Source organism: Staurois parvus, unplaced genomic scaffold (assembly GCF_062004578.1).
Source record: "Staurois parvus isolate SC_StPar_1 unplaced genomic scaffold, SC_StPar_1.0 ptg000149l, whole genome shotgun sequence".
Lineage (NCBI taxonomy): Eukaryota > Metazoa > Chordata > Amphibia > Anura > Ranidae > Staurois > Staurois parvus.
In genome coordinates, this window is record NW_028317945.1 from 5,705,672 (window position 1) to 5,729,406 (window position 23,735).

Below are 23,735 nucleotides of genomic sequence, written 5' to 3' on the forward strand. Positions count from 1 at the left end.
GGAACGGGGGGGGCAGCGGGATAGGAGGGGGGCAGCGGGAAAGGAGGGGTCAGCAGGACAGGTAGGGGGCAGCGTGACAGGAGGGAGACAGTGGGACAAGAGAGACGCAGTAGGATGAGGGGCAGCAGGATGTGTGGAGGGGCAGCATGACAGGGGGGCAATGGAGCAGGTGGGTGGCAGTGTGATGGGGAGGGCAGTGTGACAGGAGTGAGGAAGCACCAGTCTTCCATGCTCTTACTTGTCCAGCAGCAGCTCCTCTGGATGGTGTGAGGAGCAGTAGCTGAGCCTGTGTCCCATCTCCACCAGGATCTCCAGTGGCAGTTGCAACAAAGAGCAGGGGGCTCGTCAACCCTGACCTTGTCCTCCACTGGTATCTCCTGGCCTCACCCACCCCGCACAGCCCAGCCCAGCGCACACTGACAGTGGGCCCTGGCCCTCGAGCGCTCCCTGGATCTGCCCACCACTCCGCCCTCTTCTGCATCTGGTTCCCTGGACCCTGCTTGTGTGCTGGGTAAACTTGGCACCGCCCCTTCTGTAAAATGCCGCCCAAGGCAATCACCTTGTTTGCCTCACGGCAGAAACGCCCCTGCAGCCTCCAGCATCTCTGCGAGAACTGGAACAATTTTTGCAGGAAGAGTGGCATCAGATACCATTTTTCACCATCAAAAATTTATATTTGTCAATCCCCAGAAGAATTCAAGCCGTCTTGGATGCCAAAGGTGGTCCAACATCAGATTAGGTAACAACTGTATTCTCTTACCTAGCGTTTCCATAATTTTTTCCAACACCTGGATCTTGGCATCACTATTACATACTCAGTTTCTGTCATGTTTTGCATGACTGTCATATTGACTGTCATATGCCTTTTAGGTGTTTCTATATTTTGTTTCTGCTCCTCGTTTTCCTTTGGTTTGGTTAATGCTGTATAGATAGCCCTCCCCTTTTCCCAGAAATGCATTGCAGCTCTAGCCTCATGTCATGGAGCAGGAAACATTATGATCTTTTGACCTATCGAATGTTCATTGTTGTAAGATTTATAGAACAAACAAGATCTACAAGATGTCTTATCGATTGAGTCCAACTGAGGTTGAAGTTATCGCTATCTCATCACAACTGTAAGTTCCAGAGATCACACTATCAATGCTTAGATTGGAGAGACAGAACAGTTTCTGACTTTATTCCTTTAAATGTCTCCCTCTCAATCTCCTTATTTAAACTTAAACTAAACGTCTGGAGAAATCTTCCACTTTTGCTTATTGGGAAAAATAATAGACTCAAACTTGCAGTTCTGCAGCAACCTTGGAAAGAAGGGGGACTGGCCATACTGAATTTCTGCAAAATATTTTTTGCCTGGTCATCTGGTTTTTGCAAGTTGATGGCTACCCCATTAGACAATGCTGCGCTATCTTTAGAGGCAGCAGTAATTGGTTCCTATGAACCACTGGCCCATTTAGTTTCTTAAAGAATTGAGCTCTGTCATTTCTAAGCCATTGTTTCTAATTTCTAGGGACTCTTTAATGACTGGCATATTACTGGATTGGCGTAAGGCCAATGTGGTGCCAATATTTAAAAAGGGGTCAAAATCTTTACCAAGTAATTATAGACCTGTTAGTTTAACTTTTATAGTTGGGAAGATACTGGAGAGTTTAATAAAATACCACATCGATGAGTTCTTGCTGGAAAAAAATATTTTAAGCAACAGCATAGATTCATGAAAGACAGACGTTGTCAAACAAATCTGATTTCTTTTTCTGAGGAAGTGAGCAAAACCTTGGACAAGGGGGTGGCGGTGGACGTGGTATACTTGGATTTTGCAAAAGCGTTTGACACAGTTTCCCACACACAGCTAATGTGTAAGGTAAAGTCAACAGGTTTGGAAAAATCCGTATGTAAATGTATGAAAACTGGCTAAAAGATCGTATTTAAAGAGTAGTGGTTAATGATTCATACTCTGAATGGGAAAGTACAGAGAAGGGCAACCAAACTGATACGAGGCATGGAGGAGCTCAGCTATGAGGAAAGATTAGAGGAACTGAATTTATTCTCTCGAGAAGAGGAGATTAAGGGGGGATATGATCAACATGTATAAATACATCAGTGGTTCATATAGTGAACTGGGTGTAGAGCTATTCTCCCTGAGGTCATCACAGAGGACAAGTGAGCACTATTTACATCTGGAAGAAAAGAAATTTAATCTCCAAACACGGAAAGGTTTCTTCACAGTGAGAGCTGTGAAAATGTGGAATAGACTCCCTCAAGAGTTGGTTCTGGACAGCTCAGTGGACTGCTTTAAAAAAGGCCTGGATTCTTTCCTAGATACACAGAATATAACTGAATACTAAGATTTATAGGTAAAGTTGATCCAGAGAATATCCGATTTCCTCTCGGGGGATCAGGAAGGAATTTTTTTCCCTGCAGGAGCAAATTGGATCATGCTTTGCTGGGCTTTTTTTGCCTTCCTCTGGATCAACTGTGGGTATAGGATTATAACTTTTTTTTTTTTTTTTTTTTTTAATGGTTGAACTGAATGGACTTTTGTCTTTTTTTCGGTAAGACTAACTATGTAACTGTAATTTAGTTTATAAAGGGCTGAGGTCTCACTGCATACGTGCTCTATGAGATCAGTCATTAAGGCTTTTCGTAATCCTTTTCTCTCTTCTTCGCACTCCCCAGTGTGGAGGAACCCTAATTTAAACACTTCTATAATTATCCAGATCCCATTTTATGGACCAGATTTGGCATCAAGAAACTTCAGGATGTGCGAAATGGTGCTTGATGACCTTTAATGAGTTGAAATGTTCGTATCAGCTCCCCAACTCTCATTTCTTTCATTACTTACAATTTAGGCATGCCTTTCAGGCACAATTTGGATGTCACAAAGCCCCCTTCCAGCCAACCAACCTTGAATTATTGCTGCAGGATGATGACCTTACTAAGCCATTGTCCACTACTTACAAGTACTTATTCCCAGAAACAGGTAGATTGTTTTGAGTATGCTGAGAAATGTGGTTGACTGCTGTCCTTGACTTAGATGGAGGACTGGAATAAAGTATAGGAAGCCTCTTTTACAAGATTGGTATTGGCCACAGCTGAATTGATCCACTATAAATTCTTGCAGAGTAATTATTTGACCCCAGATAAAATTTATAGGGATCCTTCTCCTGTTGGTGATGCTTCCATGGTACCGCTGATTTCATAAACATTTTCTGGGATTGCCAACCATCCAAAAGGTATTGGGTAGATGTCTTGGCCTGTGTTCAGTCAATAACAACTATTCTGGCTTCCGGTTCCAGCGCTGCATGGAGAGGTGAGCTGTCCCTGCTCCCACTGACCTCCTCTGCTGCTTCACCTAAAGCCTACTACGGCTCGGGGGGCTGACCCCCCCTTCCTACCCATGGCTCAGGGGAACCGAATGGACCGCTTTGTAGAGCGGTCCCACGCCCACTCTTCTGTCCCTCGCCTGTCACAGGGGGACACAGTGACCGCTGCAACCAAGATAGCAGCCGCTCCCAGCACAAATGCTGACACGGGATCAGACCACCACTCTGCAGCAGCAGTCCTCAACTTCCCAGCTTCCAGACCATGCCTTACTAGCGGGCATTGCCCATGCAGTGATTGTGCTCCTCACACCTACTCTCACAGCAATGGTCAACAATGCTGTTCTTAAAGGGCTAGAACAGCTTCACAAAGATCTCCATGTCCAGGCCCAGTGCATTACTCAGATGGAAGATAGAATTTCCTCTATTGAAGATGACTCATTGGCTGTTTCTGCCGCAGTAGCCAGACTCACTACGGTTCAAAGAGATCTTCAAGGTAAGGTAGACGATCTTGAAAACCGCTCACGGCGGAACAATCTGCGTATCATAGGCCTACCCGAGGTGTATACTCCCTCCATGCTGATTAACGTGTGTGCTACATCAATTCTGGAGCAACTAGGCCTGCGTTATCCATGTACGGTTGAAAGGGCCCACAGTATTGATCCGCCAACCAATTCTCGCCCTAAACCCAGGCTCTTGATTGTCTGCTACCTGAACTATGCTGCCAAACAGGCCATTCTTCAAAAATTTTGACGCACATATGCTTTATCCGTAGATGGGCACCAACTGCTTTTGTTTGCGGACTACTCGATAGATGTTATACGCCAATGTAAGGCCCTTTCTTGAATTTGCTCCACTCTTTACCACAAGCAGGTTAAATTCACTCTCGCATATCCTGCTGTCCTCCACATCCAACCAGTGGGCGGAGAAGGGCTATTGTTCACCTCGCCCTCAGAAGAGGAGCATTATCTCAATAACGTCCCTGAAGCAGCCATGGATCAAAGTCCTTCTTATGCACCGTCTACCTCCCCCCCTCCCCCCCCAGAGAAACCCTGTGCCCTTCCAGAACCAGCCAGGTACTCAAAAACCACCTCATAAACGGGTGCGATTTGGTCAGGCCGAAGACCACTGTTACTCACTGACTTGCCTCACCGGGATCTATGTATTGGTTTTCCTTTTTATATGTTCTCTCAGGGACTATTGTATTTCGTCCTATAGTGGCTACTGAATGGTCCTTGTTTGTTTTTGCTACTTGCCTCCCCTGTGGCGGATCGCCTTGCACATTTATCCCCTGTTTAGGCTTACAGGGTTCTCAGGTTTTCTTCCCCTTTTGCCCCTCCTCCTCCCTGCCTTACCGCTCCCCTCTCTCCCCCCAGGAAGCAGTCAAAACGGCCTTTTCCACCCTAAAATGTTATAGATATGGCAATAAGGCGGGAAAGCTGCTAGAAAGGCTTAGTGCAAACCTTCGTACTCCTACTTATATTTCCGAGCTTCGGTGTCCCATGGGCAATATCCTAACACTGCCCTCTGATATTATTGACCTTCTCACGTCCTATTACACTTCCTTGTATTCAGAGGACCCGATCGATTCTAGAGCCGCTGAGGGCTTTCTAGCCTCTAGAAATCTGCCTAAGCTTTCCGGATCCAAGTTTGTTTATTTATTTATTATTTATTTCAGGTACTTACAGTCAGGTCCATAAATATTGGGACATCGACACAATTCTAACATTTTTGGCTCTATACACCACCACAATGGATTTGAAATGAAACGATCAAGATGTGCTTTAACTGCAGACTGTCAGCTTTAATTTGAGGGTATTTACATCCAAATCTGGTGAACGGTGTAGGAATTACAACAGTTTGCATATGTGCCTCCCACTTGTTAAGGGACCAAGAGTAATGGGACAATTGGCTTCTCAGCTGTTCCATGGCCAGGTGTGTGTTATTCCCTCATTATCCCAATTACAATGAGCAGATAAAAGGTCCAGAGTTCATTTCAAGTGTGCTATTTGCATTTGGAATCTGTTGCTGTCAACTCTCAAGATGAGATCCAAAGAGCTGTCACTATCAGTGAAGCAAGCCATCATTAGGCTGAAAAAACAAAACAAACCCATCAGAGAGATAGCAAAAACATTAGGCATGGCCAAAACAACTGTTTGGAGCATTCTTAAAAAGAAGGAACGCACCGGTGAGCTCAGCAACACGAAAAGACCCAGAAGACCACGGAAAACAACTGTGGTGGATGACTGAAGAATTCCTTCCCTGGTGAAGAAAACACCCTTCACAACAGTTGGCCAGATCAAGAACACTCTCCAGGAGGTAGGTGTATATGTGTCAAAGTCAACAATCAAGAGAAGACTTCACCAGAGTGAATACAGAGGGTTCACCACAAGATGCAAACCATTGGTGAGCCTCAAAAACAGGAAGGTCAGATTAGAGTTTGCCAAACAACATCTAAAAAAGCCTTCACAGTTCTGGAACAACATCCTATGGACAGATGAGACCAAGATCAACTTGTACCAGAGTGATGGGAAGAGAAGAGTATGGAGAAGGAAAGGAACTGCTCATGATCCTAAGCATACCACCTCATCAGTGAAGCATGGTGGTGGTAGTGTCATGGCGTGGGCATGTATGGCTGCCAATGGAACTGGTTCTCTTGTATTTATTGATGATGTGACTGCTGACAAAAGCAGCAGGATGAATTAGAAGTGTTTCGGGCAATATTATCTGCTCATATTCAGCCAAATGCTTCACAACTCATTGGACGCCGCTTCACAGTGCAGATGGACAATGACCCAAAGCATACTGCAAAAGCAACCAAAGAGTTTTTTAAGGGAAAGAAGTGGAATGTTATGCAATGGCCAAGTCAATCGCCTGACCTGAATCCGATTGAGCATGCATTTCACTTGCTGAAGACAAAACTGAAGGGAAAATGCCCCAAGAACAAGCAGGAACTGAAGAGAGTTGCAGTAGAGGCCTTGCAGAGCATCACCAGGGATGAAACACAGCGTCTGGTGATGTCTATGCATTCCAGACTTCAGGCTGTAATTGACTGCAAAGGATTTGCAATCAAGTATTAAAAAGTGAAAGTTTGATTTATAATTATTATTCTGTCCCATGACTTTTGGTCCCTTAACAAGTGGGAGGCACATATGCAAACTGTTGTAATTCCTACACCGTTCACCTGATTTGGATGTAAATACCCTCAAATTAAAGCTGACAGTCTGCAGTTAAAGCACATCTTGTTAGTTTCATTTCAAATCCATTGTGGTGGTGTATAGAGCCAAAAATGTTAGAATTGTGTCCATGTCCCAATATTTATGGACCTGACTGTATATATGTGCTTTGCATAGCTTGATCTGGCACTTATATCTTTAGATGCCGAAAAATCCATTGACAACATAAGCTTTATCTGGCTCTTCATGGTCATGAGGAGTCTTGGTATTTCGGGCCCCCAATTTGGACTTCTTACGACACATATACTCTTCGCCTACAGCTAGATTAGTCACCCCTGACTATTTCCTCGGACATTTCCCTAACCAAGGGCACTAAGCAGATTTGCCGGCTTTCCCCCCTCCTCTTTAACATCACCCCAGAACCTTTGTCCAGACTACTTAATTCGACACCAGGGGTCAATGGTGTCATGATTGGCGAACATACTCTCCAGTCAGCTCTTTTTGCGGAGAACCTGTTTGTGACCTTCCGTAAATGCTCCGGCCTAAAAATGTATTTTGAGAAGAGTGAAGTACTCCCTATAGCATCTACTACCTCAACACGCTGGATCCCTTCCTCTCCCTTTAGTATAACTAAACACTCAATTACGTATTTGGGCATTCATATAGGCAGAGAGCAATTGTCTCTCTACTACCCTAATTACCCTCCTCTAATCAGCAAGATTGTACTGGAACTGGAAGCTTGGGCGACTCTTCCCCGTTCACTCGTTGGGAGATGCCATCTGTACAAAATGGTTTGATTTGCAAGATTGCTCTATCCTTTACAAACACTCCCTCTTATGTTAAAAAATTCAGATGTTCAGAAGATTCATAAGGCCCTACAAGCCTTCCTATGGCAGCGCAAAAAACGTGTATTGCATTACAAAAGCAAAGTCTCCCAAAGAGTGAGGGGGGGTGCAGGCCTGCCGAATATTAGATTTTACAACTTATCCTGCCTTCTTCGTCAAGAGTATCGATTGGATTGCCGGGAAATCACATTACTCGAATTACTCTTTGGAGGAGGCCCTGGTGTCTCTGCTACATCTTCCATTCATTTTGCATTCTAAGCTTAAGGCCCTACCCAGACCTCTCCGCTAAAATTTCCTGATCAGAGACACAGTATTGGCCTGGAGAGAAATACAGAGACTTCTTGGCCTACCACTACAGCTATCTTCCTATCCTTGGAAACCCTATGTTCCCTCCAGCAAGTGAAAATGCAGCATTTAACCAACGGTCTCATGGAGTTCTTATTAAAGTTATCTCCATCTTGGATGATACTAAACATTCCTTTAGCCCTTTATAGTACTAGCTTCCAAGTATTCCTTACCGTGCTCTCATATCTTTTACCACCATCAGTTGGTGACCTTCCTCCAGACGTACTATTCCCCAAAACAAAATCCTTTCCAGCGCTCCTTTTGTAGAAATTCTACAGCGACAGGACCACTACTCCATCTCGGCTATCTACTTTCATCTTATCTCTCACCAGTGTGCAAAATACGACCTTACTCCATTTAAGCCATGGACCCCCATACAGTCTACTGATGAAACTCTGGATAAAATACTGTCAGGATACAGGAAAATTTCTTCACTTGTTCTCTGTAAAACATGGAGTGAAACTCAATTCAAAATCATCCACAGAGCTTACTATCCTTTCTCAGCGAATCCAGCTGTCTCTGCCCGCCCAACATGTCCTTGGTGTGACTACACTCGACCTACCCTGTTTCACAGTCTATGGGAATGTGCCAGAGTTTCTACCTTCTGGGATGGAGTTCTTCAGTACATTACTTATACAAAGTCTCTCTCTCCAAAGATCTGTGTGCTCTGTCTCTTTAATTATCAAGACCCTGCGATGTTGAGACAGCCTAACACTCTTCCCCAGTGGATACATATTTGTTTATTAGTGGCTCGCAGAGCCCTCATGCAAGCTTGGATACATAATCCGTGATACAGGCATTAATTGCCTTATTTAATCTGGAGAAGCTAGATGCCATTACTCAGAACTTCAAGTGCACACGTCACTTCATCTCAAGATGGAGGCGATTCATGGAACATTCCTTTACTCCGGCTGAATTAGCCTCTCATATTATTATATTATTATTATACAGTATTTATAAAGCGCCAATGGTTCGCTCAGCGCTGTACATTACAAAGGGGGACAGAACATGTGACAGAACAATACCAATACAATGCAAAACATGAGGGGATCGAGGGCCCTGCTCTTTCGAGCTTACATTCTAGTCATATGGAACCTTTCCGATATTCAGCTTGGTATCTCAAAGCTCAACTAGCCAATACATTGGGTAAACTCCGAGTGTCCAAATCCTCTTGTAGCCCCACCCCACAGCTACCTTTTCCCTTAACAATGGAGACCATGCTCCTCCTGAAGATTCCTAGCCCACAAAACACTCTTTCTCAACTGACTTTTTCAAAAGAGATGGTCTTGTTCAGGCCTTCGTAACCAAGCTTCTGTTCCTAGGGAATTGCCTAACTTTTGAGGTTCAGCCTATTTTGAACTGCCTTGTTGTATCATTTGTGTATATTATGACACTGTTTTTTTCCCCAATACAACTGATTTTTGTGCTCATAATTCTTATGAGAAATGGTTTACAGAATTGTATGTCAAGATAGTCTTGTACTCAATGTATGAAATTCAATAAAAATTGTTTAAAAAAATAAAATACTATTCTTCTTATCCCCTCTGTCTTTTAAAGCTGTTTGACACTACAGTACCTGGAAAAACACTTTGGCACCCACCTTAGCAGCCTGGAAGGCATTGGTGAATAGAGCTCTCCCCTTTTACAAAGTCAAATACTTAAACAGAGGAGTACCCCTTAAGTTTGATAGGGTTTGGGGTTTTTTGCATGTTGCCTAAACCTGTGCAAAATCAAACACTTTTGCACACACTCACGAAACACTATAGTGCGAGTGCAGCCTTAAGAGTTTAATTAGCAGTTATAAGCTGGTGACTGACAGGTAAACATACTTGCCCTGTCACTGGATGTATTTCTTATGGATTCAACAATGTCCTACATTTTAGATTTAGCAGTAAAAAGGGGAAAGAAAAACATAAATGTAAAGGGTGAGAAGGAAGACAAGTCAGAAGTGGGAGTTCTTATAAACTATGCAAGGATTAAAAGATTAATAAGGAAGGCAGGGCCAGACGTCAATGACAGAATGCAAGAGACAAATTACAGAGATACACTGAGTGAGGACAGGCAGGAGACACTGAGCAGCACTCCTTGAGAGCAGAAAGTTCTTGAATACTTCTTGGAAGAAACATTTTACATTAAAAAGCTGAAATATCAAATGGAATTGCTTCAAAGGTATACGTTTATCATCTGCTTGATGCCTCTTGGGATACCCTGGGTTTCAGCAATGTTTAATCAGACAGATTTCAAACGCTTTGACAAAAAGCAAGCAGACCTCGATGTGGCTCATTTGCGGCAGAGACTTTCCTCTGGTACCCGTCCTTACAGTCTGTCCTTATCACCACTGGATTATCACTATTCTCCAAAACCAAAGCACCTTCGGGTGCCCCGTCTACTGCGGCTTCTGGGGTCCTCCTTTGACCCATTCTGGATGTCTGTGGAGAAACCATTACACAATGATACCAATGGCCATGTGTCGGCATTTAGCCAAGATCTTTTCGAAGGTGCCAGTCGCTACCGAAAGAAGCTTACCAAGGAGGCACAATATATTGACTTTGGTGCTCTCAAAATGCCAGCAGAACTGTCTGAAAATAGTAGCCAGATCTTGCTAAATGAACTGCGTCAGTGGCTAGTACAGAAAGCAAGCTGCCAGCTAACGTCTACCTGGGTGGATCTGGGCCCTGTGTTCTGGCCTCGGTGGGTGCGACACACTAATTGCGATGAAAGCAACACAGCATGTTCCTGGCCTCCTGGAATGTCCTGCCGTCAGGCTCAGCTCACTCAAATTAAATTGCTAGCTTGGCACTGCTGGATGCAAGATGCTGGAAAAGGCTGGACATCTCAGAACTGCATGTGGAGGCAGGTACCTTATCCAGTAGTGGCTGCCTGTAAATGCATGTGCAGGTGAAGATATATTTCTGAGATGAGATTATTAGCGCATTTACATCTTCGCTCTTTTTACAAATGTCATTATACCTCTCTACACAACACTGCAAAGTATAAAGCCTGTTTCAATAGAATATTTGCATCTTTCATGTCTATTTTCTTTCCACGCTAGGCAGTTGCTATAGAAAAATACAGCATGTATTTTTACAAATTATATTTTATTCATCTTTTGCCAATTAAACTTCAGATTAAAGCTGGGAAGGAAATTTGTAATATGGGGTTAATTTGATCACTAAGAGCACAAAACAAGGCTGAGACAGCATGTCTAGGAGAAGAGTGAAGGTCTCAGGGTAACCCAAACACAGCTGACAGTAAACAGGATGCAGCAACCTTTACATGGAAACACGAAGAATGTGTGCATTTTAAACCTAGCACTGAACACTGTAGTTTACCAATACTGGTATATATAAAATCCTTTTTAGTAATTTTAACATTAAATATGGTTTTATTTTGTCATTATTGGTCTAATTGAATAAGAAGACAAAGAAAATTGTATATATTGGACATTGATATTTTTGACCTGCTATACTTACTGTACTACACCACAATGTACTTCTGATAACTTTCAATAATTTGCAGAAACATTATTATATACTGTGTATTTCCCATCCACTAATATTTTCCAAGCTTTTCATATAAGACATACAAAAAAAAGATGAGCGCATATATTTTTAATGAGAACAGACCAAGATAAGTAAAATCTGTATAAGACTATGAACCGCATTTACTTGTTGCTGCAAAGTACAATGTGCAAAGTGAATTCAAGTAGAAATATAGACAAAATGGTTTCATTTTGGATCAAGGTAGGGTTAGAGCCTCTGGCAGTTTTTTTTACCATCTGTGTCTCATTGGCTAGATTTCACTTTTATTCCTTTCCCATAGCCAAAACACGAAGGGAGAGGAAAACCCCTGCAACTTAAGGAAACGCATTGAGGCCTCCAAGGTCACCAGAGCTAGTGTCAACTTTTTTGAAGATTTCCTCTTTATTACTGTTCTGGGAACAACTCAAAATTTGGGATGTACTTACTACGATAACAGTAAACAGGCCAAATAGAAAGGATGAATCTTCCCAACAGGGCAGAGGTAACAATTAAACCTGAGAGGTGTTCTAACCCATCTCCACTCTTTCCATACTTATATACCTAAACCAACTAACCTGAATTTATTTTCACTGCTATTGCCAGTAAACAAATCTGATAATTGCGTACTAAACTTTGTGCATCATTATAGTGTTTATTGGGTGAACAGTCCTGTACATGCAGTGTGAAAGATTCACACACACACCACTCTTAACCTTGTTAGAAGAGATTGTCAGCCAGAAATTTTGGGTGGAGAGGGCTACTTGACCACTACTATATATAGTAATATCTTGTAACAGCCCTTCTGCAAAAAACCTTCTCTACATTCAAAATGAACATTTTCATTTATTTATATATGTTTTCACTTTAATGCTGCCCAGAATCCTAGACAATTAAGCCACTTCCTAGTGGCAAAGTTTATGTGCATCTTGTCCCCATAATACAAAACACTGTTCTTATGTAGATAATGACCACACACACACAAAAGTATTGGGACGCCTGCCTTTACACACACATGAACTTTAATGACATCCCAGTCTTAGGCCGGCCATACATGGGTCAAAATTCGACCGATTTTTCATCTGAAAAAATAAATAAATAAAAAAATCGGACCTAAGAATAATCGGACAATTTTCGCTCTGTTAGTGGGTCAATGGCACCAGCCGATTTTAGTGGTTCCTCCCCTTTTCAGTGATCAGACATGTTGGAAAATTCGCGAAAAACGATCGATTTTTGACTCAATGGTCAAATCGCACAATCGTTTTTCCAAAAAGAATATGCGCATGAGCCGTGACCTGGAAGGAACAGAAGTTTCACCTGCTATATGGGGTGAACTGTATGACTTGTTTGGCCAATTTTCAAAATCATTGATGGCACAATCAGATTACTGAGCGATCGTTTTTGATTTTCAGACGAAAAATAGTTTGGAATTCGAACCATGTATGGACTGCATTACTCCGTAGCATTCAATATTGAGTTGGCCCACCCTTTGCAGCTATAACAGCTTCAACTCTTCTGGGAAGCCAGTCCACAAGGTTTAGGAGTGTGTCTATGGGAATGTTTGACTATTCTTCCAGGACCGCATTTGTGAGGCTAGGCACCGATGTCGAACGAGAAGGCCTGGCCCGCAGTCTCTGCTCTAATTCATCCCAAAGGTGTTCTGTCGGGTTGAGGTCAGGACAGGTCCAGGCCAGTCAAGTTCCTCCACCCCAAACTCGCTCATCCATGTCTTTATGAACCTTGCTTTGTGCACTGCTGCGCAGTCATATTGGAACAGAAAGGGTCCATCCCCAAACTGTTCCCACAAAGGTAGGAGCATGAAATTGTCCAAAATGTCTGGGTATGCGGACGCCATACTAGTTCCCTTCACTGGAACTAAGGGGCCAAGCCCAACCCCTGAAAAGCAACCCCACACCATAACCCCCCTCCACCAAACTTTACACTTGGCACAATGCAGTCAGGCAAGTACTATTCTCCTGGCAACCGCCAAACCCACAGACATCCATCGGATTGCCAGACAGAGATGCGCGATTTGTCACTCCAGAGAACAAGTCTCCACTGCTCTAGAGTCCAGTGGCGGAGTGCTTTACACCACTGCATCCGATGCTTTGCATTGCACTTGGTGATGTAAGGTTTGAGTGCAGCTGCTCAGCCATGGAAATCCATTCAATGAAGGTCTCTACACACTGTTGTGCTAATCTGAAAGCCACATGAAGTTTGGAGGTCTTTAGCTATTGACTCTGCAGACAGTTGGCACCTTCTGCGTACGCTTTAGCATGCACTGACCCCCACTGTGTCATTTTACGTGGCCTACCACTTTGTGGCTGAGTTGCTGTTCCCAGTTGCTTCCACTTAGTTATAATACCACTAATAGTTGACCGTGGAATATTTAGTAACAAGGAAATTTCACAAATGGACTTATTGCACAGGTGGCAACCTATCACAGTAACACACAAATTCATTGAGCTCCTGAGAGTGACCCATTCTTTCACAAATGTTTGTAGAAGCAGTCTGCATGCCTAGGTGCTTGATTTTATACAACTGTGACCATGGAGGTGATTGGAACACCTGAATCCAAGGATTTGGAGGGGTGTCCCAATACTTTTGGCAATAAAGTGTATATATAGATCTATATCTATCTATTCATCCATGTAGCTTCAATCACCTACCTGCTTGCTGCTGCAGGTAGCTTTATTTTGTTTTTAGCTACAGGATTAGAATCAACTGTTAGCATCCTCATCCCTATTGGTTTTACTTTTTTTTTTTTTTTAACTCTACAGCAATTGCAGCAGAAAGACTATGAGACCCTGTGCTGCACCCAGAAAACATTACTGTGGAAATGGCAGGAACTAGATCTTGCTGTTTAAGGAAACCTGAACTGATGGAAAAAGTAGGCTTCCAGTGCTAACCTCAACCTTTATTAGTTTCTTGAATTGCATGACCTGATATTTTCTGCATCAAAGACCCAGAATGATTACTGTATGTACATCAATTCTGACTCAGACCACCTGCTGCATTCTTGTTCAGGGTCAGTGATTCAGAGTATTGAAGCCAGAGTCAGCAGAAGCAAGTCTGCACGTGTACTAGCTTATAGGAGTGCACTACATGCTGTCCCTGCTCAGGAGCGGCTAGTGCAAACACCCTACCAAGAGAATATCACTAGATACCATACAAGAGTATCAGCACTCTTCTACCACCACAACTCTGCTTCAGAAGAATGCAAAATACCTCTAATAAAATCCCAGCCTATACCAGGGGCACCCAGTCTTTTAGTGAGTGAGGGCTACTTAAGTGACTTGGTAACCAGTCACGGGCCACAGTGAAATGAAGTGGTTCAAAATTTCTTTTTTTTTACATTTTGAATAGCATAATTAACATTTTCTTCCTACAGCCACTGAATGCCAGCACTAGGGAGAACAGGAGAAGCCAGCTTGCAGCAGTTGCAGTAGGAAATGGAGAGAATCAGTTCATGTGTATGGCACCCCCAGCACCCTTCCTGTCCAAGTGTAAACAAGAATGTGACAAGGAGACAACACAGGCATTACACCAGTGGTTAAGGGGGGGTAAAAGCATGTTTGAACTATGGTGTTTTGCTGCCCCTCAAAACCGCAAATGTAAAACAAGCTCTTAATCCTGAGCCCCCTATAAGGCTGTTTTCACACTGATACACTGGTTTCCACACACCGCAGGTACAACACAGTGCAGCTGCAGCTTTCCTGTAGGTTAGGTGCACTTTGCCATAGACTTCTATTATAGCTTGTGGGTGTGGTGCACTTTCTGAAAACACACCAACCATACAGGATATTATAGAAGTTAATGGCTCAGTGCAGCTATCCCACATGAAAGCCACAGGTGCAATGCTCTGCACCAACAGATCAGTGTGAAAGCAGCCTAATAGTTGTTAACCCTTTTATAGGTGCTAATATGCCTCTTGCAAAAGCATGCTTCTGCTGGCATCACTCTCTAGCCTACCAGACAGGTCCCAGGTGAGGTGTACTGGGTATGACTGACTGGGACAGGAGATAGTGCTACAGAGGAAGCATCACCTTATACAGTTCCTGCTCCCTCCGCTGCCGGCTCAATGCACTCTGATGCTCTGGGATGACGGGTGGGCAAGCCCAGCTCACCATCAATGAGTTGCCGACTCCAGGTATGCACTTCCCTGGTTTGAGGTCGCAGGCCACAGCAGAGGACTCAGACGGCCCATGGGTTAAGCACCCCTGGCCTATATTATGTCATAGGCCTTTACCCACCAGTCCTGGAACAAAGCAGGCAAGCTGTATACAATTGTGTAAGTTACTATGCAATTGCTAGCCATCAGAGCAGAAACCAAGGCTTAGTTCAAAGTCTTGTGACAGGCCTGATAACTAAGAAAACTATGTAAACACAGCTGTAGCTTGAACTGCGCTGAGAATGTGTTGTGGTGTGGTGGATGAGACTGCTGATGCTGGGTGAAGGAGAACCTTTATATTACTGCATAAGATAGCATGAAATCATTGGATTTTTTTTTTTTAAAGAGGTACAGAGTTGATTTAAGGCAGATCGGCAACCTTAGCACTTCAGCTGTTGTGAAACTACAAGTCCCATGAGGCACTGCAAGACTGACAGCCATGTGCATGACTCCCAGGCAAATGCATGATGGGATTTGTAGTTTCACCAAAGATGGAGGGCTGAGGATGCCTACCCCTTTTCTAAATCAAGATGGGGAGAAGGATTGAAGGAGGTACTCATGTATACACACTGACCTGCACGTGTACTTTATAAAAATATGAAGCTGGATGTTGAATCAACACACCACTGTCCAGTTACCTTTATGTAACAACTGCAATAAGAAAAATTACATTGAAAGAAAAAGAAGTTTGTCAGTTTGGATGTAGTATAGGTAACACTGTTGCAGCATCTTCAATTCCAAATGCGACTTTATAATGACCAGTCATGTCCTCTGTTAGTTCCTAGTCTTATGGCACTACACCATGTTTACGACCCACTTCTGTGAATGCCTGTACACAGTTGTCAATATCTTCATCACTATGAGCTGCTGAAATCTGTACTCGAATGCGAGCTTTACCCTTGGGTACCACAGGGTAGCTAAATCCAATGACATAGATTCCTGGCAGAAGAAAGATGGGTAAATGTAAACATATGCAAGTACATGTGCGCTACATAATTAATCCTTCACATAGTTACTGCATTGATCATATATATTACATGCAGAGACCGTTTCACACTATGGACAACAAATGTGGAAGAATCAAAGTCCCTAAAGAGCATGACTGACTAAATCTGGAGACCATCTTAGCATTCACAAGGGATCTGGCAGATCTGCTTTTTTCAGAAGAAAAATAGCTCATTCACTAATGCAACTAAAACAACATCAGCGATTGCATGCATTTAAAGTGAATTGCATTTCACTGTCTTTTTAGATGCCTTCTGATACCATTTTCTCTGGATGATTGACTTTAAAGCAAAACTGTAGGTCAACCCATGAAAAACGATTCTGAAAACACTGCAATGCATCACTCTGCTGAGACCAATCCCTAAAGTCATAATCGCATTGCTCAGTCATATAGGCAGGTGATGGAAGGTCATTTTGCTTGCACTCTAATCATTATGAGCAATCCTTGCTACAGCTAGCAAAGCATGCAATAAAGTTGAAGTAGTATTCCAAGCTTTACCCAATTAGCCTTTAAAAACAAAAAAAAAGTATCCCCCCCAACACCTATTCTGACCAACGTGTGTACGAAAGAGCTCTATACTTACCTATTTTCAGCCTGCTCCAGTCAGGTCATGTGATCCAGCTCCAGTGTCAGCCAGCCACTGCTGCAGGGGAAAACATGGAGCACAGACAAGGCATGGGCCATAGTAAGCCTACAGGTGATGTCACTGCTCCCAGGCATAGCTAGCCATAGTCAAGTTCTCTTACAATAAAATGGTGGTAGTTGTAGTTTATGTCACAATATTTGCACAGTTATCAAATAGAAATTTTCAGGGGAAAAAAAAAACACTAAAATGAATTTTAGTGCAAACACAATATTATACCCTTTTTTTGATAACATCTAACAGATCAGGTTGTACTGAGTAATATGGTGCAACACTTTACAGGTCATCACTTTAGAGTTAACTGTAAAGACTTTTAAACTATGGTCCTGGAAGCATGGCTTGCACTCCAAAGTTTGTGTCAATACAGGTGTGGCGCAATTAGAGATGGGAAGGCCTGGGGAAAAAAAAAAAAAACCTAACATGGAAAGATTAGGAAATTTTTGTTTTTTTCCCATAGCCCAGTTGCATTTTTTCCCCCCAGAAATATAAAGGAAGTAGTATGAAATATGTTCTTTTAAAACTATGAATACCACATCATAAATATAATATTTAAAAATTATATAACATGAAGACTTTAATAAAAGATTTGAGACTTTATAAAGTCTTAAATCACTGCAAGTTCTCTCAGCTGAAGACAAGCAAATCCTGGAATACAATTCAAGTAACACTGTACTTCCCAATGCAGTTCCCAAACAAGAAAAATATGCATTTCTTCCACTAGGGGGCACTGCAGGGGAAATGCTCCAGTTTAGATTGCTTGTGGGCTCCATCTTGTACCTCCTATAGTTGGGTAATTGTTGGGATACAGATGATGATAGTTTCAGGCCTTAATTGACAGGTAAGAGGGTAAAATTTGTCTGACATATTTATTTATCTTTATAACCTTTAAGTTATTTTGATTAATGTTCTCTACCATCACAGCATAATGTTTACCCATAGTCTGCTCAGTAGATAGTTTTATCCTTTCTCCTTTCCTCCTCTCAGTAAAATTGTGAGACCAACATCTAAAGTACAGCTTATTCAGTAATTAAACATAATACTTTAATATACACAGCATTTCACATTCCCAGTGTAACAAAATGACTTTGTAAAACTACACCACACAATTTTTAAAAAACATTTTTCTGGAAATGTCCATTTTATTCTCATGGCTTTCAAATGTCTGTAAATTTTACATCTTTAAGCGCAACTGATAAGTGGGATGTATGCGGGGGTGCTTTAAAAAAAAAAAAATAGTATAGAATGAATAAAAAGCGATTAAAAAATTTAAATTGAAGAATGTGCTGGAATAGCTGTACACTCTACTACATTAGCCAAGGAATGACAGCTTTGACCCAGGAAAGGGGTGACTGATGTGGCCATTATGAGAAAGCACTTCGCCAGCTCTTAAAGCTGGTATCAGCTGTGAGCTTGATTTAACCATTTGTGATGTTTATAAACATACCTTGGTAGCGATTAAAGGTGAAACCAAGAATTTAGCCAGCTTTTAAAATGTGCTGGCTTGCAATAGGTTAAATCAAATAAAGTATATGCTGCCTTATGGATATTACCGAGCAAGAGGGGTAAGTAGCTCCGTGATTGGACAAGAGAAGAGGAGGGGCGAGGGCAGACCTCACGTGACAGGCTGTGCAGGCTGAGATGAGAAAGTCAAGCGTAAGAGCACCAGAAGTATAAGGATAGCTGTATCCCCAGTGCTCAGTAAGGATGTAAATTTAAATTAAAGAGATAAGTCCCCATGGTGATATACAACCAATTGTAAGCTGGCACATTTTAAAAAGTGATAACTCCAGGTTTTCAGCTTAAAGATCACTGCTCATTTTAAAGTGCAACTCCAGTTCATTTTTCCTGTTAGAGTGATCCAAAAACAAACAAATCTTGAGTTGAAGAGTTCCCACACCATTAGGGCAGATATCAACAGCCTTCCACTTTTTTTTTCCTTTTTCCCTCCTTTTGTGTCATATCAGGGAAGGAAAATATTGACCTGTTCCCAGATGCCACACCCTGCCAAAGTGGGATCTTTGATTTTGCTTCCTCTGGGAATAAAGGGAAAGATGGGTGGTGAATGAGGTTTCTCACAGATATTAGAATTGCCAGCATGATCCCGTCCATCCATGAAAGGCATGAATTCATAGGTATATCACTAGGGTATTTAGTAGTGCTGAGACAAGGTTCCCCTAGCACCCAAGGTGAAAAGGCGAAAAGGGTAACCCTCCATATGCTATAAACAACCTCAGAAACAGAGTTGAAGGTATGCACTTTTAGTGCCCTCCTCCTGCTGAAGCACCTGCCTCATTGGTTCTGGTATGTAGGGTAAATATGAGAAAAACAGTGAGGAGACAAACATGGAAGCTGCTGTTCCTGATCCTCCTTTTAAAATGATATTTGTCTGGCTGTCACAGTTATGTTTTTGTAGGAATCATTTGAATCACTGATCTGGAGCAAGGATGCAGAAGATCCAATGAATTTTCTCCTACCTGATCTGAAACCCGAGTTCATTACAGTGGCTCTCAACATGTACTCAATGAAGGCAGTGGGTAGGCACAATAGCCAGGCAACTAACATTTTCAAAGGGAGGCATGTAAGGGCAGTCTCATTTTTCTCCTTTCAGAAAACACCTATAAGAAACTGTCAGGATACAAATATTGGACTTGTCACTGCCGACTCATTCTGGCTCTACTACTTTGGGTGTCATTGACATTAAACAAGCATTCACATCAGATGTAAAAATGATATGCACATACTTGTTCCAGATCCATAACCTGCTAAGAAGTAATTATTACAGGTACTTATATAGCGCTGTCAATATACACAGCGCTTTACATATACAATTGTGTTCAAAATAATAGCAGTCAGACATCACTAACCTGATCAATCACTGTTTTTGGTAGAAATGATATTTCTACATGGCAAATAATTTACTAGCAGGTGTAGTAGAGTAATAGAAATCCAACAGACCTAACAGTCATGACATGCATGCTGCTGATTCTGTGTAATTGAATCACTAATTGAAAGGGGCATGTTCAAAATAATAGCAGTGTGGAGTTCTATTAGTGAGGTCATTCATTCTTTAAATAAGGGCAATAATTGCCATCTGTTTTTTTTCAAAGGAAGGAAGGCAGCAAATGTTGTACATGTTGGTTACAGTGCATTTCTCTCTGAAATTCTGAGGAAAATGGGTCGTTCCAGACATTGTTCAGAAGAACAGCGTACCTTGATTAAAAGTTGATTGGAGAGGGGAAAACATAAAGAAGTGCAGAAAATAATAGGCTGCTCAGCTAAAATGATTGCAAATACTTTAAAATGGCAACCAAAACCTGAAAGACGTGGAAGAAAGCGAAAAACTACCATTCGAACGGATAGAAGAATAGCCAAAATGGCAAGGACTCAGCCAACAATCAGCTCCAGGAAGATCAAAGAAGGTCTAAAGTTACCTGTGAGTACTGTTACAATTAGAAGACGCCTATGTGAAGCCAAGCTATCTGCAAGAAGCCCCCGCAAAGTCCCACTATTGAAAAAAAAAGACGTGCTGAAGAGGTTACAATTTGCCGAAGAGTACATTGACTGGCCTAAAGAGAAATGGCGCAACATTTTGTGGACCGATGAAAGTAAGATTGTTCTTTTTGGGTCTAGTGGCCGGAGACAGTTTGTCAGACGACCCCCAAACACTGAATTCAAGCTACAGTACACTGTCAAGACAGTGAAGCATGGCTGTGCAAGCATCATGATATGGGGATGTTTCTCATAGTACGGTGTTGGGCCTATTTTTCGCATACCAGGGATCATGGATCAGTTTGAATACATCAGAATACTTGAAGAGGTCATGCTGCCTTATGCTGAAGAGGAAATGCCCTTGAAATGGGTGTTCCAACAAGACAACGACCCAAAACACACCAGTAAACGTGCAACATCTTGGTTCCAGACCAACAAGATTGAGGTTATGGAGTGACCAGCCCAATCCCTGGATTTTAATCCAATAGAAGCTTGTGTGGTGACATCAAAAATGCAGTTTGAGGAAAAACCAAGAAATAGAGAACTGTAGAATGTAGTCCAATCATCCTGGGCTGGAATACCTGTTCACAGGTGCCAGAAGGTGGTTGACTCCATGCAACACAGATGTACAGCAGTTCTCAGAAACAGTGGTTATACAACTAAATATTAATTAAGTGATTCAAAGGAAAGCAAAATCTTCAAACATTGTTCAGTTTATATAGTAAATGTTTGAGTTTGTAAAGAAGAATACAAAACACTGCTATTTTTTTTTGAACAGTCTAATATTCACTTTTCTTCACTTTTTTTTGAGGGACACAACAAATTTTATATATTTTTCTTCATGTTTTGATTTGGAATAAAATGTGTAGTGTTCCCAATGCATTTGTGTATTTGGAAATAAAAGCTATTAGAAGGATTTTGAGCTTTATTAACTTTTTTCAACACACTGCTATTATTTTGAAAACTGTATATTGTACACTCACATCAGTCCCTAACCCTCAAGGAGCAAACAAACTTGAGGCCCCCAACTCACATACTAGGGCCAGTTTAGCCAGGAACCGGTTTACGCCCACACTGCAGCATGTCTTTGGAGTGTGGGAGGAAACCCATGCAGGCACAAGGAGGACAGCAAACGTTGTGCAGTTATTGCCGTGGTTGGAATTAAAACCAATGATCTTAGTGCTGCCAGGCAGATGTGCTGACCACTTATCCACTGTGCTGCCCAAAGATAAAGATAACAGCCCCAGTATCAGCTCATGTTTCTTATCCTAACAAAATCCTTTTAACCCACTTTGAAACCACCAGCAATGTACTGCAGAAGGGCGGCAGCTACAGGCAAAGTACATCACTCTGCCTCTCCTAACTGGACACAGTGGAATAAAGATCCCAGTGAACAGGACCTTTCACATGATCACAATGCTAGCAAAGCTGTTTTGAATCAATCTGATTCATGACAGCTGGGCTTCTCCTTCCTGGTGAGCTGTAGTTATCCCACAGCTCTCACATGATACATGTATTTTGAACTGTCATGAACTTAACCCATGCATGACAGTTCAGAGCAAGCTTTGCATTGCAGAGCAACAATTTGTGTTGCTCCTGCAAAGCAAAGTGTAAAAAAAAAAAAGAAAAAAAAAAATTGTGATCACCTCCCCCCAAAGTAGTACAATGTTACTATGGTAACATTGCACTACTCTGATTAAAGTATTAAAAAAAAACAAAAAAAAAAACAAAACAGATCGATAGATATATAGGATATTAATGTTAAAAAATATATATATTTTAACTACTTACCAACCGCCTGCCCACAATGTGCGGGCGAGCGACGGCTCTGGGCAAAGCAACATATCCTTACGTCGCTTTCTATTTGCGGGTGTGCGTGCGCCTTCCTCTGCCCCCCCCCCCCATTGGTCCAGGGAGAGAAGAGAGAACACCGCACTAAAAGCACTACATTTTACACACACGTTAGATTAGCACATTTGCCCTTTGATCGCCCCTTTTAATCCTTTGATCACCCCGTAACCCAACCAGTGCCATTAGTATAGTGTCAGTATATAGAATTTTTCCACTGATCACTATTACTGCCACTAGTGACATCAGATAGCGTCTGGATCTGTAAGCTCCCCTCCAGGCCAGAGTAAACTAGTGCTAGATTGCCTGCACACTACCGCACTCATGCTATAGGTCGCTGATCACTACCATTACTAGTATAGTGTTTGTACGGACCAATATATTGATCACAAACAGAACTGTACTAGTGCCTCCTTAGTATAGTGTCCCCAAAAACGCAGTGGTAGCAGAATCATCCCCGTTCACTGCCAGCACTAGCGTTTAGCCCCTCTGCAGTTTTTCACGGAAGATTTGTACCAATTGATTGTAGGTCAAAGCAATATATACGCACAACACATGCTGACCACTCAAATTCAGCTCTTGCCACACAATTCGCATGGAAACCTATCACTGTTTCTGAATTTAAAAACCTTTTTTGGGCCTAACCCTCAACATGGGTATTACAAAAAAGAATGAATTATGGTCATATTGGTCCACAGACCCGATTCATCATATGCCCATGTTCTCGACTTTGAGTGGTTATACCGGGATGATGCCTGCAGCTACATCATTCTGGTATTGTTGTTTTAAGCTGGGGGTTAGCTTTCATGTAAAAGCAATCCTAGCAGCTAATTAGCTGCTGGATTGTTTTTACAAGCAGTGGTAAGGGACGCCCTCCGCTCCCGCTGCCTTCCGTTGCTTTCTCAGGTTCTCCCATCCCACAGAGAAATCTTGGAATGCAGCCGGCAGTTCCCCTGACGGACTATAGAACTGATTGGAGACTGGAATGCCTCCAATCATCTCTATGGTCTAAGAAACCGGAAACTACAAGTATGTCAGCATTTTCGTTTCGCTGGATATAAACAGCACCATTTTTAAATTGGGAAAGCATCTGATCACACCAATCTTCATGTGATCAGATGCTTGAAGGGCAGAGGAGAGATCTAGAGTCTAATAGACCCCAGATTTCTCAGAAAGAGTACCTGTCACTGCCTAACGCACAGTGGCGTAATGGTTGGCACTTCCGCCTGGCAGTACTAGGGTCATTAGTTGGAATCCCAACCACGGCACCACCTGCCTGGAGTTTGCATGTTCTCCCTCTGCTTGCGTGGGTTTCCTTCAAGTACTCCAGTTTCCTCCCACACTCCAAAGACATGCTGGTAGGTTAATTGGCTCCTA

At 42.4% G+C, this 23,735-nt stretch overlaps 2 protein-coding genes across 2 annotated transcripts in view; one reads left to right on the top strand and one right to left on the bottom strand.

Annotated features, from left to right (window-relative positions):
* Positions 1-9,744: 9,744 nt before the first annotated feature.
* On the top strand, positions 9,745-10,697 carry LOC149464672 (noggin-like). Its single transcript, XM_089674274.1, has one exon. The coding sequence runs from the start codon at positions 9,836-9,838 to the stop codon at positions 10,583-10,585; it is 750 nt and encodes a 249-aa protein (XP_089530400.1). The 5' UTR covers positions 9,745-9,835; the 3' UTR covers positions 10,586-10,697.
* A 582-nt stretch (positions 10,698-11,279) lies between these two features.
* GCAT (glycine C-acetyltransferase) overlaps positions 11,280-23,735 on the bottom strand; it is a 91,967-nt gene continuing 79,511 nt past the window's right edge. The window contains exon 9 of the mRNA XM_089674273.1: positions 11,280-16,311. Within this exon, the coding sequence (XP_089530399.1) occupies positions 16,160-16,311 (152 nt within the window). The 3' untranslated portion in view covers positions 11,280-16,159. The remainder of the gene's footprint in view (positions 16,312-23,735) is intronic.

Coding starts and splice junctions, on each gene's coding strand:
- LOC149464672 (XM_089674274.1), top strand. CDS start 9,836: ATGGAATTGCTTCAAAGGTATACGTTTATCATCTGCTTGATGCCTCTT.